The sequence below is a fragment of the Elephas maximus genome, chromosome X (genome assembly GCF_024166365.1).
Source record: "Elephas maximus indicus isolate mEleMax1 chromosome X, mEleMax1 primary haplotype, whole genome shotgun sequence".
NCBI classification, from domain to species: domain Eukaryota; kingdom Metazoa; phylum Chordata; class Mammalia; order Proboscidea; family Elephantidae; genus Elephas; species Elephas maximus.
This window is the reverse complement of record NC_064846.1, coordinates 98,646,940-98,666,638: the sequence shown is the minus strand read 5'-3', so window position 1 is coordinate 98,666,638 and position 19,699 is coordinate 98,646,940. Positions and strand designations below refer to the sequence as shown.

The 19,699-nt window shown below is 41.9% G+C and overlaps 1 protein-coding gene across 2 annotated transcripts; it reads right to left on the bottom strand.

Annotated features, from left to right (window-relative positions):
• Positions 1–10,176: 10,176 nt before the first annotated feature.
• SNX12 (sorting nexin 12) lies at positions 10,177–17,948 on the bottom strand. Of its 2 annotated transcripts, none has more exons than XM_049871696.1 (4): positions 17,646–17,948; positions 13,135–13,230; positions 12,437–12,561; positions 10,177–12,077 (listed from the first exon to the last, which is right to left on the bottom strand). In XM_049871696.1, the coding sequence occupies exons 1-4, from the start codon at positions 17,796–17,798 to the stop codon at positions 11,975–11,977; spliced, it is 477 nt and encodes a 158-aa protein (XP_049727653.1). In that variant the 5' UTR covers positions 17,799–17,948; the 3' UTR covers positions 10,177–11,974. The 2 variants fall into 2 exon arrangements, with proteins under 2 accessions (XP_049727653.1, XP_049727652.1); XM_049871695.1 differs by having other exon boundaries at positions 17,634–17,945.
• Between the last annotated feature and the right edge of the window lie 1,751 nt (positions 17,949–19,699).

Genomic DNA, 19,699 nt, shown 5'->3' with positions numbered 1-19,699 from the left:
AAAAACTATCGAAAGTACAAGGTAGACAAATGGATTTTAATGTAACAAAGTATGAAAAGTTAATTGATAAGGTTGATATAGTTTCAGAAACCACATTAAAACTAATCCATAAGAAACTACCACTTGTCAAGTATCAAAGAACATCCACTCAGGACCTAGTTTTTAATGACGGATTATCAGATATGACAACAAAAATATGAGCAACAAAAGACAAATAGGTAAATGGACCTCATAAAAAATTAAATACTTTTCTTCATCAAAGGATGTTATCAATGAACTGAAAAGACAGCCTACAATCTTTTAAAACCATACATCCGAGAAGAATCTAATAACCAAAATATATACATAAAACTTAGACAACTTAACAACAAAAAGACAACCAATCATAAATGGACAAAGGACTTAAATAGACATTTCACCAAAAAGGACGTTCGAATGGCCACCAAACACAGGAAAAGATGCTTAACATCATTACCCATCGGAGAGATGTAAATCAAATCTACAGTGAGATACCACTTTACTCCCACTAAAAAATAGGATGGATTAAAAAAGAAAATCACAACTGTTGCTGAGGATGTGGGGAAATTGGAACCCTTATCCACTACTGGTGGGAATGCAAAATGGTACAGCCATTGTGGAAAACAGTGTGGCGGTTCCTCAAAAAACTAAAAACAGTACAAAAAAACAAACACACTGCCGACGAGTCAATTTCAACTCATAGCAACTCCATAGGACAGAGTAGAACTGCTCCCTAGAGTTTCCAAGGAGCGCTGATGGATTCGAACTGCTGACCTTTTTTTGGTTAGCAGCTGTAGCACTTAACCACTATGCTGCCAGGCAATTCCACTCCTAGGTATATACCCAAAAGACTTGAAGACAGAAACTGAAACAGAGACTTGTACACCAGTGTTCATTGTAGCACTAGTCACAATAGCCAAAAGGTGGAAGCAACCTAAAAGCCCATGAACAGATGAATGGATAAACAAAATGTGGTACATACATACAACAGAACACTACTCAGCCAGTAGGAGAAATGCAGTCTTGATACATGCTACAATATGGGTGGAGCTTGAAGACATTATACTGAGTGAAATAAGTTAGTCACGAAAGGACAAATATTGTACAACCTCACTTGTATAAAGACAAGAAAAGGCAACCTACGGATTGGGAGAGTATTTTCAGGAACCATATATGAGACAAAAAAAAAAACCCACTGCCGTAGAGTCGATTTTGACTCATAGTGACCCTATAGGACAGAGTAGAACCGCCCCATAGAGTTTCCAAGGAGCGCCTGGTGGATTCGAACTGCTGACCTTTTGGTTAGTAGCCATAGCACTTAATCACTATGCCACCAGCGTTTCCATATCAGACAAGGGCGTAATATAAACATATGTGTATATATATATAACCAAAACCAAGCCCGTTGCCGTCATGTCGATTCCGACTCACAGCGACCCTATAGGGCAAAGTAGGACTGCCCCATACGGTTTCCAAGGAGCGGCCGGTGGATTCAAAGTGCCGACCTCTTGGATAGCAGCTGAGCTCTTAACCACTGTGCCACCAGGGCTCTCCCTCTCTCTCTCTCTCTCTCACTATATATATGTTTCTACAACTTAACAAAACGAAAAACAACCCAATCAAAAAATGAGCAAAGAACGTCAACAGACATTTCACCAAAGAAGATATTCAAATGGCCAATGAGCATATGCAAAGATGTTCAACATCATTAGCCATTAAAACCAAAAACCAAATCCATTGCCGTAGAGTCAATTCCAACTCATAGTGACCCTATAGGGCAGAGTAGAACTGCCCCATAGAGTTTCCAAGGAGCACCTGGTGGATTCGAATTGCAGACATTTTGGTTAGCAGCCGTAGCATTTAACCACTACCCCACCAGGGTTCCCATTAGGCATTAAGCCATTAGAGAGATGCAAATCAAAACCACAATAAGATCCTACCTCACTCCCACTAGGATAACAATGATAAAAAAGGAAAAGGAAAGCAACGAGTGTCGGCGAGGTTATGAAGAAACAGGAACCGTCATCCATCGCTGGTGGCAATGTAAAATGGTACAACCACTATGGAAAACACTTTGGCAGTTCCTTAAAAAGTTGAACATAGAACTACCATATGACCCAGCAATCCCACTCCTAGGTAAAAACCCAGAAGTGAAAGCAGAAACCTGTACACCAATGTTCATTGCAGCACTATTCACAATTACCAAAAGGTGGCAACAACCAAAATGCCTATCAACAGGTGAATGGATAAACAAAATGTGGTACGTACATACAATGGAATACTAATCAGCCATAAAAGGAGTCCTGATGCATGCCACAACATGGATGAACCTTGAGATGCGGAGCAAAATAAGTCAGTCACAAAAGGACAAATACTGTTATTACTTCACTTATATGAAATAAACAAATATATAGAAACCAAAGATTATTAATGTTTACCAGGGATGAATGTGAGGGAGGGGAAAGTTTTTGCTTAGAGGGCATTGAGTTTATGTTAATGATGGCAGAATAATTTGGAAAAGGATAGAGACAATGGTTGCACAATGTGAAGACTTTAATCAATGTTACTGAATTGTACATGTAGAAATTGTTGAGCTGGTGAATGTTTTGTTGTGTATATTTTCACAATAAAAAAGTACAAAAAAAAGAATATACACTGTTATTTGAAAAGGCTATTATTAAAATACTGCTTGCTTTCCTAACTAAAACTCTGTGTGGTATACTTCAACCAAAACAACATATCACAATAAATCAAATGCAGAAGCAGATATGAGAATCCAGATGTCTCCTATTAAGACAAACATTAAAGAGACTTGCAAAAAAGTAATAGACAATTTTACTCTTCTAATGTTTTTTGTTTAGAAAAAGTTACTTTTCATTTAAAAATATTCCTGCTAACACGTAATGGGCTTATTATTGTTATTTTTTTCCATCTGTTTTATTAAACTTTAGATGAAGGTTTACAGAACAAGCTAGTTTCTCATCAGTTAGTACACACATTATTGTATTGCCTTGGCTAACAATCCCATGACACGTCAACACTCTCCCTTCTCATCCCTGGGTTCCCTATTACCAGCTTTCCTGTTCCCTCCTGCCTTTCAGTCCCTGCACCAGCGCTGGTGCACCCCTTTAGTCTTGTTTTGTTCCACGGGCCTGCTCAATCTTTGGCTGAAGGGTGAACCTCAGGAGTGACCTCATTACTGAGCTGAAAGGGTGTCGGGGACCATACTCTCAGGGTTTCTCCAGTCTCCGTCAGGCCAGCAAGTCTGGTCTTTCTTTCTGAGTTAGAATTTTGTTCTACATTTTTCTCCAGCTCTGTCTGGGACCCTCTATTGTGATCCCTGTCAGAGCAGCCAGTGGTGGTAGCAGGGCACCATCTAGTTGTACTGGACTCAGTCTGGTGGAGGCTGTGGCAGATGTGGTCCATTAGTCCTTTGGACTAATCTTTACCTTATGTCTTTAGTTTTCTTCATTCTTTCTTGCTCCTGAAGGGGTGAGACCACTGGAGTATCCTAGATGGCCGCTCATAGGTTTTTAAGACCCCAGACGCTACTCACCAAAGTAGAATGTAGAACATTTTCTTTATAAACTATGTTATGCCGAGCTAGATGCTCCCTGAGACCATGGAGCCCATAGGCCTCAGCCCAGCAATTCGGTCCCACAGAGAGTTTGGATGTGTCTATGGAGCTACCATGACCTTGCCTTGTACAGGTTGTGCTGGCTTCCCCGGTATTTTGTACTGTCTTAACCTTCACCAAAGTTACTACTTACCTATTGTCTATTAAGTGTTTTTTATTACTGTTATTTTTAATGAATAAATATTTTAAAATTTTCTCAGTTTTACATTCTAATACATTAAATTAAAAAAAAATTGCTGATGAGTCAATTCCGACTTATTGCTACCCTATAGGACAGAGTAGAACTGCCCCATAGGGTTTCCAAGCAGCGACTGGAGGATTCAACTGCCAACCTTTTGGTTACCAGCTGAATGCTTAAGCACTGCACCACCAGGGCTCTGCTGAATAGTGATAGATATAATCCACTGAAATTCTCTCAGAAGTGTAAAGAGATCCTGGGACCAAAAAGTTTGAGAACCACTGCCCTAGAAAAACTCGGACAAGGAGTCATGTTGAGGACTGTTGTAGCAGTACTGCTTGCTAAAGCAAAACAATTGGAAAAAATCTAATAGTCTATCAACAGGGAAAGAGCCCTGGTGGCACAGTGGTTAAACATTCGGCTGGCTGCTAACTGAAAAGTTCGCAGTTCCAACCCACCAGCCACGGAAAGATGTGGCAGTCTGCTTCTGCGAAGACTGCAGCCTTGGAAATCATATGGGGCAGTTCTACTCTGTCCTATAGGGTAGCTTTGAGTAGGAATAGACTTGACAGCAGTGAGCTGGGCTTGGTTATCAATAGGGAAATAGCTTAACTATTTAACAGCTATACTATGATTTATTATGCCACATTTATCTTTAATGAAGTAAATCTGATGTACCAAAATAAAGTTTCCAAAACATTTGAGTGAAAATTTGTTGATACCACAGTATGATACAGTTCTTGTAGAGATTAAAAACACAACACGACGTGTTTTCTACAATAAACAGAAAAAAAGGCTACCAGGATACACACCAAATTTAAGATGGTTACCCTTGGAAAAGCAGGAGGACTAGGATTTAGTCCCACCGACTTGAGAGCAACAGGTTTGGTTTTTTGGTTTTATATGTAATATTTTAACTTTTTTTACAAGGAGAAATGTATTGGTGTCATTAAAGTTAATTTGGGAAAAAGAATAAAAGAAATGAGGTCTAGTTCACTGATACTAAGAAAAGGGACTGTTGCTTTAAATCCAGGCTGAGAGGGCCAATATTTGCTTCTTTGCTTCTGTAGCTGGTGACTCTAGGAAGGAGCCACGGGGGCTGAAATCAGGCGACGGAGCGGTGGCTGGCTGAAATGGTGGTGGACACCTGGATGCCGAAGCTTTCTGGGTCAGACACTTCCTGCCCCCTCCCCCGGGTTCCTTAGATGCTTCGCGAAGCCGTGGACTTAATACGAAGAAGGCCTTCGCCTCTGCAGAGAACAGCTTCTCTCGCTTCTGCTGCGAACCCCGCCGCATCCGGTGTTGCCTACAAACTCAAGCCCCGCTCCCAGGCCCCAGACCCATGACCTAACTGGCCGTCTCAGAGGAAGGGCACATTACGTGAGCTCGAACCTGGCGTTAATGGAAGGAGACCTAGAAACCCAGGCATGGCCTCTCTAAGGGCCAGACACGGAGAGTACAGCCTGAGTCCCTGTGGCACACCAGGAGACAACTGAAGACGCCGGAAGCTTGACGGGGTTAGGAGGGCAGCTAGGCAACCGGTGGGGGCAGTTACCATTGGCAGGAGTTCGGAGGAAATTCTCTTCCAGGCGCCCAGAGGCAGACCTCGCTTTCAAAAGCAGCGCCAAAGCGTTCCCATTGGTCTTCCACCCCAGCCAATTAACAGGTCTCCCTATGGCCCGCCCCTAGATGAGGAAAAGGTAGATGCTCCCTGAGCACGACCAATTAAAAGCTAGCTCATTCTGAGTGACGCGTGGACAGCCAGCCAGAAGAGCCAAGGCCTGGCTACTCGGCCTCCTATTTCAGTCACCTTCTTGATCTCGGCCTCTGTCCTTGTCTCATCCCTGCCTGGAATCTAAGGTTTGGATCTGGGAGAAATAACTAAAGGTCCAAGCTAGAGAGACGGTGGGCCTAGAGGCACAGTAGTATTCCCCCGAGTCTCCAACCGGGGCTGACCCTGAGGTCAGGTGAGTCTGTAGCTGAACTGTCAGTGCTGCTCGGGGCTTGGACTCAAGTAGTACCAACCTGAGAAAAGGACTGATTGTGCTTTGTCACTAGGCTAATCGTTTCTTTTTCCCCCAAAGTCAGGTGGGAAGAAGCCTATGAACATTTAGAGCTTTTAATTAAGTTGGGAGGATGGTAAAACTCCCTAAAATGCCCCATGAGTAATGGTTCATCCAAGGTGAGGAGTAGTAACATCCTCAATTAGTACCAAAATATGATGCTTATAGAACAACTAAAATTAAATATGCAGGGAATTTTTTTTAATCTGATAGTATCATTACAACTAAATGTACTGGGAAATGCAAATTAAAACTATTTTCACCAAAGAGTCTGGATAATTATCAATCAAAGGCAAGGATGTAGGAAAACAAATTTTCATTTGCTTTGGGTGGAAGCCTAAAACTTGGCACTATAAGGCAACTTAGCAGTACCTATTAAAGCAGTACCAGCAATGCCTCCTCTTAAAATCTACCCTACAGAAATACTTACACACATGAGCAAGCTTGTATGTATGAGGATGCACGTGTGGCATTATTTATAATAGTGACTGGAGACAAATTTCCACCGATAATTAAATCATGAAATTGTGGAACAACTATATTTTGAAATATTATGTGCCCATTTTTTAAAATGAGGTGGATTTCCACGTACTAACGTGAGAGGAGGTTCACAATACACTGCAAAGTAAAAAAGTTAAGTTGTAGAATAGTTCATAATATCCCCCTTTTAAGAAGTGTGTGTGTATATATACATGTAGACATAGCAGTATGAATATATACATATATTTGTGCAAAGAAAGTGGTCTGGAATGAAACACCAAATTAAGAGTTATTCTTGGAGAGTGGAAATAGAGGGAATAACACTTTTTACTTTACACATTTATGTTTTGTTTGAATTTTGTCAACTAGCATTAATTACTTTTGAATTTTTATCACTGCAATAAAACATCTGAACAGGCATTTTTATAATCAGAACAATCAACAAAGTTGTCACTTAAGTGTTTTAAATAAGAATAACTCCACACAAGTACAGAATGATTACTTCATTTAAAAATGCTAGAAGACCTAGAATAAAATTAGGGCAACTGTAAACCAAATCAACACCAAGTTTTAATGGGGTACTCCTGACTTGATACAACAGGATGGAGGCAAACAAAATTTAATCGGGATAAGTGAAGAGTCATTCATTTCTGGAAGAGAAAATTAACCACACTCCAGTAAACTATTCAAGAAATATTCTGGAAAAAATTGTGCTTTCACCTTTCTGATAGTATCACCTTTAGGATTTACTCAACTCCTTGGCAAGGATGGGAAATCATAAAATGTTAGAGCTTTAAGATACCTCAGAGTCAAATCCTCTTGTTTTACGTTTGAGAAAAACAGGCCTAGAATGATGTAGCAATTTGCCAGCGAATAGCATATCCAGGACCAGAACCCAGGTTTCTATCCTAGGCCTAGTACTCCTACTTCTTTTCAGATCTTCCTGAGTCTTCAGCCTGATGACATATTAGGAAATATTTTAGTCTTGTGAATATCAGATACTCCTACGTTTAAATTTTAGAACAAAAACACAAAAAATAAAAATATATATTCCTCCATTAGCTCAGATGATCAAAAGGTGACTGTATTTGGACCAAAAAAAATCTTAAAATTAATGCATAAATAAAATTCTGTGAATTTGACTGTATTTAAGAACTACTGTTTCATCCTCACCTCTGACTGATCTTCGACTGGCAATGCCTCTTAAGACCTTGGCTGCTAATCAAAAGGTCAGCAGTTTGAATCCAGCAGCCGCTCCCTGGAAACCGTATGGGGCAGTTCTATTCTGTCCTATAGGGTCACTGTGAGTTGGAATGGACTGGACAGCAAGGGTTTGGTGTTTTGCTTTTTCTTAACTCTTTATCTTCATTGTCTCTACATCAAAGAGTTGATGACCTATATACCAACACGTAAAACTACCACAGGAAGCACCTATTTAAAGGAAGCCTGCCAAGATTTAAAGAATCTCTTTCTGTGATGTGGATAATTAATTACCTCTAGTTTGTCTGTTTTGTAAGGAGTAAGTCTCCTGTTCTTAAAAGCACATATACGGAGAAGGGGAGGGAAGGAGGAAAGAGGGCAGGAAGGAGGGAATAAAATTAAAATAGAAAACAATTATTTTTTGTACGAGCAAGGTAAAAAAAAAAAAAGATAAGAATAAGGGATGGTGGGAGGTGGGGAAGGGAGTGATAAGAGAACCACAAGCTAAATTAGTCACAATACTGTGTTGTATAAATGGAATAACAACCACCTAACCATCAGTGGTGTCCAGTTTTAGATTTACTACTTAGGGTATATATGAAGGCCTTGGAGATATTTCAAAATAGTAAATATAAAAGGGGTAAAAAATGAGCCAAATGAGGAAAAATTAGCACTGTTACTGTGTCTAAGAAGAGAAAACCAGGGATGACTCAACAGTCTTCAAGTATATGAAGAAATATCCGTTTTATTGAGCAGCTGTTCTCCATTTCCACAGCACAAAGTGATTTTACTTAAATTATTACAGCATATATTTGAACACAGGAATGTCTCACCTAGGAAAGATATCATGTCAAACAAAAACCCCAGAGTAGCCTGAACATCATCCACCTCCCCCACCTTTACTAGTTCAACTCGTGCTCTTAAAGAGTGGGTAAAAGGGTAGGTAAGGCATCTTTGGAATGTGAAGATTTATGCTTCTTTTGAGTCTAGCTACTATGTTCAAAACTTTTTGCTAGCCTCTGTTCCCCAGGCCCAGTATAAGGCTGAACCCTTTCTGTGTTATTGCGGTGGTGTTGTTAGGTGCTGTCAAGTCAATTTCAACTCATAGCAACCCTATATGACAGAGCAGGGCTGCCCCATAGGGTTTTCTAGGCTATAATCGTTATGGGAGCAGATTGCCAGGTCTTTCTCCCATGAAGCCACTGGGTGAGTTAGAACCACCGACCTTTGAGTTAGCAGCCAAGTGCTTCACCCCTGCATCATCACAGCTTTTTGTGCTATTGGTAAAGGGGATTGATTACGAGCAAACACCTAGACACATGTGTAAATCTGAATTCCTTACAGAAGTATGCTTCTCCTCAGCGTTGAGTAAAAGGTTTTTCAGAATTTAGTTACTGGTGAAAATGGCCAATTTGACTCCATAAGAAGGATTTTAACTAACTTCATAACCTCTTATTTTGTCTCTAGCACTTTCTTGTCCTGTATAGACATCTCTTGAACTGAACTCTAAGGTCTACAAAGAAACAGAACATATTTTTCTCGTACGGCCACCTACCCCCAGCCCAGCTCTCAGTGTAGGGTTGGCACACAGAAGGTTATTAATCAGTACTTGCTAACTGAATGTCATCTGTCTAAAATTCTGTTAATACTTTATTTTATTTTTGTAGTCATTCTCCAGTTCATTCTCTTAACTCTGTTGCCTATGAGGGTTGGAACATTATTTTCCATCCCTTTACTTTTCCTTTCCTTTATTCCTTCCTATTATCCCACAGAAACACCTATTCTTCCCTTATCCCCTCAGATATCTTTAGTCATCTCATTCCTAAATTACCAAAACCTTTTAACCTCCCCAATTCAACCCCTGCTCTTTCACTTAAACCCAAATATCACTGTTAAGTCACTTTAATTTCCTAATATTTTGACCATATCACTTTGTATGTTTTCTTTCCACGATGACCTACATGATTAAAACTAAACTAGCTTTGACTTCCTAAATGACAAAACTCCTACCTTCCCTCATTCTAAACCTTCCCCCAAACCCACATTGTATAGAAGGCTATTTCAGAACATACTGGTCAGATGAAAATATTCACCCATCAGAAGTTCTCAGATCTCACCCACCTTTCTATTTCAAATTTGTTTGGAAAAAAAAAAACAAAAACAAAAGTCTCAACTGAAGTAAAAAGCCTCTAGAGAAAATACTATACATGTTTGTGTTTGTGTTGGTGGTGTGTGGTTATGTGTGTGTACATGTAACATGTGTATACACAAGCAATACATATACTATAAACATAGTCTGCCCAAATTAGCAAAAACCCACAATATTAAAAACCAAATCTGCTATATCTGATCCGAACCACAGGTACTGAGTCTATTGCTACTTCCTGCAAGCAGATGCACTGCCTCTGGGACAACGTCAGTTGCAAGCAGGATAGGTAAATATTGCTACGGGCAGCTAGGACTCTGTATTTTTTATATTTAAATGCAAAACTTACTTATTATACCTGAGGACAGTGGCCGTGTATAATTTCTTCACAATACCCAGCATATCCTAGATACTAAAAAATACTAAATTTACAACTTAGTCAGGAAAACAGAGGTTTGCTTCACAGTGGTTTAATATGAACAGAAGTTGAATATGACATTGTCTGACAGAAGAATGAACAGTTTGCTGGAAAAAAAAAAAAGCCCCAAGTCAGGATATATACACAGCAGAAATGGGGCCTCAGACTCTCAGCATTTGTGCACAATAAAGAAGGAAATCTTAAAAAAAAAGTCTATAACAGAGGATACATATCAAAAAGGCAGCAACAACACCAAGATCGGCGAGGTGGGAAAGGGATCAGAGCCTCTCTCTAGGGACTACTCAGCCCCTGGCACAGTCTCAGCAGCTTAAGAGCTGAGCTGTCTCAGGGAACTTCAACACTTAGGTGGGCTCCAAAGCCCACGTCAAAATCTGATCCTAATTCTTCTGATCAGGGTCATGTCAGAACCATCAATTTCTAACCCCCCCCCCAAGGCCTTGTACAGAGAACTCCAACCCTTCCATCATAGGGAGTCTAAGCAAAGAGCTCACACCTTTGACCTCATACCAGAATTAACTTGCTCCCGTCCCACCACTTGGGATAGATATCAGGTCCCAAAAAACAAATCACTACTTCCCAGACAGAAGCCTAGGAAAGTTTCTAGCCTCAAGAAACTGTTTCAGACCCTAAGATTTAGGAAATTCATACCCAGCTGCAATCCCTAGCTAAACTTCTGGGGAGAATGCTGGAGCGCCACAGGAAACAAGTCCAGGCAGTTCAGTAACCTTGTGACCAAGTTACAGGAGGCAGTGACAACTCTTGCCCCTGAGCTCCATTCAACAGCTCAAAGTGCTTAGGAGAAGTCAGACAATGTGGTTTGTTCATGTGCTTCTACCCTGTGACAGCACTAAATGGGATGGGGGGAGGGGGAGAGAGAGCATGGAAGGAAGAAACTGGTGATGCCCTTCCCTGCCACCAGGAGGTACCTTGAAAATTATTTACTCCCAGTCTTCAGGGAGTTACCCGGCAGTGGTTACTCCCGCCCCTCAAGCCACCAAACCTGTAAAGCTAACCCATAAAGTAGCAAGTGGTCCGGGAGGCAGAACTGTTGGTCCACACTGATTCACCTGTTGGGTGAGCAAGAACAGGCAGCCCGAGTGGGGAGCCACAAAGGGAGCAGGGCTAGGAAACAGGAGCTCCCCTACTACCCTACGGCTTTCTTCTGACCTGAAGCAGGAACAATGATGCTCCCGGAATACCCACACATCTTGTTCCACACAACAGACTGTTTGGACTCTAGGGGAATTACTGCCATGAAATGCAACAAGGGAGAGAGAAAGCAACAAAAGAAACTGTTAAGAAAACTGGGAGCAGGCCTAGAGAAAACAAGTAGAGCTTTTAGATCTCTACCACCTTCCCAAAAAGGAAAAAGTACATGCAGGTAGGCAAGGCAGGGTTTTTCCCTGCTCAGTGTTCTTGGTTAAACCTAAGAGTAAGAAAAATCCTCTGGACTCGCAGCATCAGTATGTATCCAAGTGCCTCACCAGCACATCCCCCTCGCCCCCCACCACTAATGTTAGCCTTCTGACATGGGCAAACGCCCAAGAAATTACCTTCCAGTCCAATCCTCCCCATCCCACCACCCCAGAGCCCCAAGTAAAGGGCATCTGCCTGTGGTTTCCCACCTCTTCTCAGAAAAGAGGATCCTAGCAGGGTGCCCAGAGTGTAGTCAGGTACCAAGGAGCACAATGCTAGATAGTCTATCAGGCCGGGGGATACACAGCCAACTTCAGATCAAAGAGAGAGAAAGGCTTAGTGTAAAAACCAATGTCATTTCAGCAGGAAGGCAGAGGACAAGTGGTGAGAGGGGCTCCTACTGGCGCACCTTCCCGGGGACGTAGTTCCTGTCAATTGCCTCCTCCTGCAGGAACATATGTAGGCAGCGTTCATTCTGAGCCAGTGGGTGCCCAGCAATTCTATAAAGAAACCAAGATGGGTATCATTAGTATTTGGGATCAAAGAGAACTAGCACATGGATGGGAGTACAGGCAGTGAGGAAGGGAAAGGTCAGTCCTGAGGTTTGAGTCAGTGGAGGACAGCAGCAGGGTACCACCTCAAGCCTAATATCATAGAGAGGAATAAGGTGCAGTGCTTTCTCAGTCCCTGAGGTAGAGGATCAGAATTCCTCTCAAAGGAATGGAGTTTTACTGTCCAGTCAGCCCACAACATAGTCACCACCACATGACAGTACCCATTACAAGACAAGATAGACAAAACTTAGACAAAGACCATGATGGAAAAAGCAGCATGAGGAACCCCCAGGAACTTGGCTTACTTGTTAATAAACTGTTCGAGGCCCTGCCTCCTTTCTTCAATGAAGGACTCCTCAAAGATCCCTTCATCTCCTCGGAAAGGAAGCTGCCGCTTCAAGGCTTTCCCAGGCAGTGGTGGTACTACAATCTACAGGGAGACACAAAATATCAGCCACATAGCAGAAGGACAGAGAGGGAATGAGATAGTAAAGCACCATATACCTCAACTCCTATTAGCTGTAGGGTCTACCCTGTCCCACAACCAGCAACTTTTAAGAACTAAGACCATAAGAACAGCCAGGACGGCTCAAGTCAATAATTAATCCAACTGTTTTTGTGGGTTTACCCTCAATAATACCATCTCAAAAGAAAGGAAATAAACTCCAAATATTCCTTACTTTCTTAACAATACAACATTATCCAAGAATTAAGACAGGTCTTTCCTAACACTATACTTTGAATTTTTAGGAGTTATGTTGTATGACTTTACTACCCACTAAGTCAAGCAATACTTTTTTTTTTCTTAATTTGTCCTGAACTCTTAACTTTCAAGCTCCAATGGATATCCCCCAGATCCAATATATTGAGATTTGGTAGATTAGACTGTGTTCACCCTATCTATTCCCTTCAAGATTTTATAGACTTGATCTTATGATCTCTCAGCCTATATAGGTCTCCTCCTGCTGCTGCTCAAGGGTGCCACACAGGGAATGCGCCATACCTTACTATCTCGTTCCAGCTCATTTTTTAGCCACTCGAAGTCACTGTAGCGCCGCCGCACACAGGATTCCTTCAGCTTGAAGATAGGCAGGTTTGTCTACAGGGAAGAAAGAATGAGAGAAGAGAGGTGGTTAAGTAATGTTCACCCTATGATGGTTGCCTGTTGGAACCACATGGACAGGTCTTAATGAAGAACTAATACCTATGGACCATGTTCCTATAGCCCTTTCAAAATACCACTGGGTGAATACCAACCCTTACCACATCCAGTCTTGTCACAGTTGTTGATTAGAAGTCTCTTACTGTTCAGAATTTATCCAAAAAATAAATTTGGATTTTCACTGTATTTTATTTTTTGTAATAATAATAAATATCATCAATGGGGAATTGGCTAAATAAATTATGGTACACCTGTACAGTGGAATACTACACAAGTGTGAAAAGTATATGAAATATTTATGTGTGTCAGTATGGAAGGATATTAAGTAGTAAAATCAAGGTACAGGACAGCACATATAGCATGCCTCTATTTACGCTCAAAAAGGGATATATATATGTACATATTATATTCATAAACGAAATATTTATGAAAGGATACTAGTATGTGATTGATTTTGGAGAGTGAGACTAGATGACTAGAATGGATGGGAAGGTCACATTTTTCACTGTACAGTTTGAATTTATCATGTGTATGTATTTATTAAAAAGCTAATTCAAGTTTTCTGAAAGAACAAGAGACAAGCACCTCCAAGGTATGCCTTCCTCTGCTTTTCCTGTCCAAATCCTCTCCATTCTATAAGTCCCAGCTAAAGCTGCACTTCATCCAAGAACTCTTCCCTGACACTACCAGCTTAGTTTATTGAGTTTCCTCTCCTGTGAACTCCTATGACACTTATAATTTAGTGTCACATTATTGTTTAGTTACACACTATTGTTTTATGCATCATGTAAGTCTTCTCTACCTAACTAAACTATAATCTCAGTAAGATCATGAACCATGACTACTCTGTATCTCCCAAAATGCAGCATTGTGCAAAATATTCAGCAAATATTCAATTGATTAATAGGAGTCCTATGTATCTGTTTACCCTCGCCTCATCTAGAACGGGCAGCAGAAACAGCCATTACATAAGTTTACCATAGTTTGCTCCCTGATATAAATCAGCTTATTCCCACATCTTAATCATAGAGAAGCTTCCCAAGGCTCTAGTGGCAACGTCAATCCCCTGACAGACAAAAAGCCCTGATCTTCACTCTTGTCTACAGGTTCTAAATTAAAACGGCCAGCCACGTGTACTAGTATCGACCATATTTCCCACCAGCCAATTCAGATCTGTGGATGGAAATAAAAGAAGCTAGTTTCTCTTCTTTTTCATGGCAGGAAAGAACATCTTGGAGCTCTGATAGAGCTTCACACAGTTCTCACTAGTGTTTATCATGCTTTGTAGTCCTTGAGCCTGGAAATTGTCTTTTCAGGATCTAGTTCTAGATCTAGATCATCAAAAGCCAAATAACTGGCCAACTTACATGACCCAAGACCATCAAGGCCCACGAAATGCCGATAGATTGAAGTGGGATGAAATACATGTAAAATAACATTTCATTACTTAAATCATTCTTTAGAAGAATAAATAAAAAAACTGGAAACAGTGGTTTCTTTACAAAAGGAAACCTCTAGAGGACAGAGGGAGGAAAGGAGACTTAGTTTTTAAAGTTTTGTACGTTTTGTATTTTATACCATGTGCATGTATTAACCATTCGAAACAAACCAGTATGTAGAACATTTTCAGAATCCTGCAAAAAAAAAAAAAAGCCCTTTGGTATCATGTGATTCTAGGTATCCACCAGAGTTCATTAAAAATACCATGATCCCCAAACAGTAGAACCTTAACTAGTAGGCTTTCACAGAAGCCAACAGAAGGACCAAAGAAAGAAAAAAGTGCTGAGTAGAAAAAAAAATGCTAAGTACACTCTTCTAAGACACAGGCGAAACCACCCACTGCCATTTTGATGACTTCCTCCTTTGACACACAAAAATGCTATTCTTTCCCTAACACCACAGGATGGTGACAATAATGGCCTTTCATCACAGCACCTAGCCATCTAAGAAGGGGCTGCTACATAGTAGGAGACTCTCCCAGCTCCAACCTACAAACTATATGAGGAAGGCAGGATTGTGTAGTACAGGATATCCTTGAGAGTCACAGTTGAAATCCACAGGACAACTGGCATTTGAAAAATTCTGTATAACATGTGAGGTCACTCTAACACCTCTCCAGCTGTCCATTTTGGGGGGAAAAAAGATTCCTTCTTGAAAATGAAAGAAAGCAGTCTGAGAAATATTTAGCTATTATTTAGCTTCTTATTCCAAAGATGGAAAAAAAAAGGCCAGTCCCACCTACTTCTACTATACACAATGCCTAACTCCCAAAGCCCATTCTGAGTCTCACCTCCCTATAATGCATACCATGATCAATCACTTAAAACTAGCAATTCAAAACCAAATGATTTTACCAGTTTTCCCCAAAATGGAGCTTAATAAAAAGCCTACAGGTTTACACAAACATACAAATTAACATAAACCATGGAATTAACTGAAACCCACAGAACTAGGAACTACCCAACTCTATCATCACTACACAATTAGAAATTGTGAAAAGGATAATGAAAACCTTAGTGAGTAGAAAAATTTTACATACTAAAGTTTTGCAACTAAGCCTTGCCAAAGAGGCTAAACCAAAAACCCACTGCTGTAGAGTCGATTCCGACTCATAGCGACCCTACAGGACAGAGCAGAACTGCCCCGCAGGGTTTCCAAGGAGCGGCTGGTGGATTCAAACTGCTGACTTTTTAGGTAGCAGGTGAGCTCTTAACCACTATGCCACCAGGACCCCAAAGAGACTAAAAGTGTAGTGGAAAGAATACAGTCTTTGGAGTCAGACCTAGGTTCAAATCCCAGCCCTGCCACTTATTAGCTATGTATACTTGGACAAGTTACACAAACCGTACTCCTCCTCCACTTCCTATCTGCAAAATGGGGGCTTTGTAAGAATTAAGATAGAAACTAAAACCTAGTTCAGTGCTTGGAACATAGTTGGCACTAGCTGAACAGTCCCTGTTATTATTGGAATACCTGAAATAGAGAACTATTCCATCCATAATCCCTAAGACCCTTAGGCAATGCATCAAGATAATGTCACCAATCCTCACAACTGAGGGTCCTTATACTGAACAAGTTATACCCAGATTCACTCAGGTAATTAACCACTAACAACAGTTTCCCGTTTTTATCATATTTTGAGAAACCTAACTTCCATCCCTCTCTAGCAGAGATGATTTCAAATAGTTTTCCTCATGTTTTTTGCTATTTGCTTTTCTTTCTTCAGTTTAGACTTTGCCAAACTTGGAATTTGGAGATTATCCTTCCTCAAACAGATTTCAAAGCCCAGGTAGAAGACCACACTCTCTCATTCAATGTATTCATTCAAAAATGAAAGCACACACACTCTTAGGTCTTCAACGCTGTTTGGACAGAAAGTTGTCCATAGGGAATATTCTGGACCTCTAGTGTGAGAGGAAAACTAGAAAATGGTTCTCAAACTGCACTGTAACCACTTCGACTGGGCAAAAGAACCTGCAAACCATGTACTCTACCCATACACTTCATCCTCGCATTGTGGACTAAGCACTAGAGAATAAAGTCTTCAGTAGTACTCTGGGAAAAGCCACTCCTGGGGCAGTCCAGAAACATCATGTATTAAAGTAAGCACAGGCCAGGATCTGAATCCAAAAGGTTAATCTAGGACAGAAAGGGCAAATAGTCATTAATATACAGAGAACCCAAATGAGAGCCAATAAACATTCACGTGAACATTCTGGCTACTTCAAATCTGAAGGGTCAGTCAGCATTAAGGTGAGAGCTGCAACTAACAATCCACCAGTCCTAATGCAAGCCAAGTTTCACGGTGAGACACAGCATGCGGTATCTGAGGAAACTTAAGCATAAAACACTTCTCTTCTATGCACTCAGTCTCAAGGAGACTCCCTTTCTCATTTCTACTCCCACAAGCCCACTGTCTTCCTTTTCTTGGAGTCTGTTTTCCTCTTAACCCATCATCCCAGGGAAACCTCATTAGAAAGAACCTGGGCCTTCCTGCCCTCCCTCTTCAGACTGACTTCCCACAACCTAGTTATGGGACCCAGCTAGGATCACCTTGGCTTTCCATCTTCCTTCTTTCTGTCACTACAGTCATGATTCCGATCTCCTTGAATTCCTCACTCTAATCTTTCTCCACCTATCCAGCCAACCTTCACTTCTTCCTCACCCCCGTTCAGATTCCCCCTCATGAGTTTGCTCTATCCTCGAACCACTACTGAGTCTACAGACCTCTCTCCAAACCTATCATGCCCCTAACCTCCAAATGAGCGCTTACGAGCGCCTTCTCTGCCCCTGCCCCTGCCCGGTCCTCCCTCAGCTGTTTCCCTCACCCCATGACTCACCCGCATGCGAACCTCATAGGTGGTGAAGCGCGCGCGGCCCACGCCCACAGTCTGTGGGTTAAAGATGTCGATCTCCAGGAAGTTACTTGGAGGCCCGTAAGCATCGGTCAGGTCCTGCGGCTTCGAGTTAAGGCGCCGAGTGTCAGCTACTGCAGTGTCCGACATCTTCCCGAGACAGAGACTGGGACGGGGGGGGGGATGGGGACTGGGGGGGGAACAGAGGCCAAAGGCAGGAGCGCGCACTGCCCCTCCCGCTCGCAAAATAACCAACCAGCCTACAGGCAACCGCGCCGCGCCTGGGCGCGCTGCGCACGCGCGCCCACGCACGCACGCACGCACGCACGCACGCAGACGCTACCTCGTCCCCGTGCCCCGCGCCCTGATTAGCGGCTACGCTGACTGCGTTGCCTCCCATACGTCGGAGGCCTCTTCTAGGCTTCCGGGAGGCGTATATTGCGGCCCCGGAACCTGTATCTCTCTATGCGTGCCGCACAACAGCGTGCGAAGCACCGCAGGCGACTCCGCCAATCGCTGCTCTTCAACCCAAGAAATTGTCTTACACCGTGTATCAATCAGCAGTGGGCACTGCTCCACCAGTTAGGATCCCGTAGTGATAGGCTGAAGCTTTGTGATCTGAATAAGTCAAGGTTTTCCGCGAAAATAGAAGGATGGTCTCTAGAGGTTGAGGTTCCAACAGTAGTACTAAGAACCCAGAAGCAGTACCTCCACTTGTGCTAATGATAGTTTCAATTCATTCTGCAAGCAAATGAGCCCTCAGTAAGCACTATCTACGGTGCCAGAAAAGCAGCAAGGAACTCAAATGGGATAAACAAAGTTGGTTTCTCATTCTCATTTTTTAAAGAAAAATATGGGCATATTTTCATCCTGTAATTGTCGTCCATAAAAGCTAACTTCAAGTGTACTCAAATATTCCATTTCTTAGCAAATTGAGGGCATTTATTTCATACCATTTTTATGGGAACCCTGGTGGTGTAGTGGTTAAGTGCTACGGCTGCTAACCAAAAGGTCGGAGTTCAAATCTACCAGGCGCCCCTTGGAAACCCTGTGGGGCAGTTCTACTCTGTCCAGCACTGTAGCTATAAGTCAGAATTGACTGGACGGCAATGGCTTTGGGTTTTTTTTTTTTTTAATACTCTGCAGAACTCCATGTTTGGCACTGTGCCGAGGTTGCTTGCAATCTATAATGGAGATAGAATACACGCATACATGGGAACATTTATACACATATTAATGTTCATATGACTAAGTTTACACACGCCCTCATATTAAGGAGTAAACTGGGTGGTGATTTCAGGTCATCCTTCCTCCTCTTTTCACCTGCCCTCCTCTGCTAAAAAAATATTTTCCATACCACGGATGCCTGAAATTCCTTCAACAGAGTACCAAAACCAAACCCGTTGCCGTCGAGTGGATTCCGACTCATAGACACCCTATAGGATGGAGAAGAACTGCCCCATAGGGTTTCCAAGGAGCGGCCAGTGGATTTGAACTGCTGGTCTTTCGGCTAGCAGTCTCTTAATCACTGCACTACCAGGGCTCCTCAACAGAGTACAAGACCCTAAAATCTAATAATTGTTGTTAGATACTGTAGACTCAGTTCTGACTCATAGCTACCCTATGTGCAACGGAACAAAACACTGCCCAGTACAGCACCATCCTCACAATCCTTGTTATGCTTGAGCCCATTGTTGCAGCCACTGTGTCAGTCCATCTCTTTGTGGGTCTTTCTCATTTTCGGTGACCCTCTCCTTTACCAAACATGATGTCCTTCTCCAGGGACTGATCCTTCCTGATAACATGTCCAAAATACGTGAGACGTAGTCTCGCCATCCTTGCTTCTAAGGAACATTCTGGTTGTACTTATTCCAAGACAGATTTGTTTGTTCTTTTGGCATATTCAATATTCTTCGCCAACACAATTCAAAGGCGTCAATTCTTCAGTCTTCCTTAATCATCTTCCAGCTTTCATATGCATATGAGGCGACTGAAAACACCATGGCTTGGGTCAGGCGCATCTTAGTCTTGAAAGTGACACCTTTGCTTTT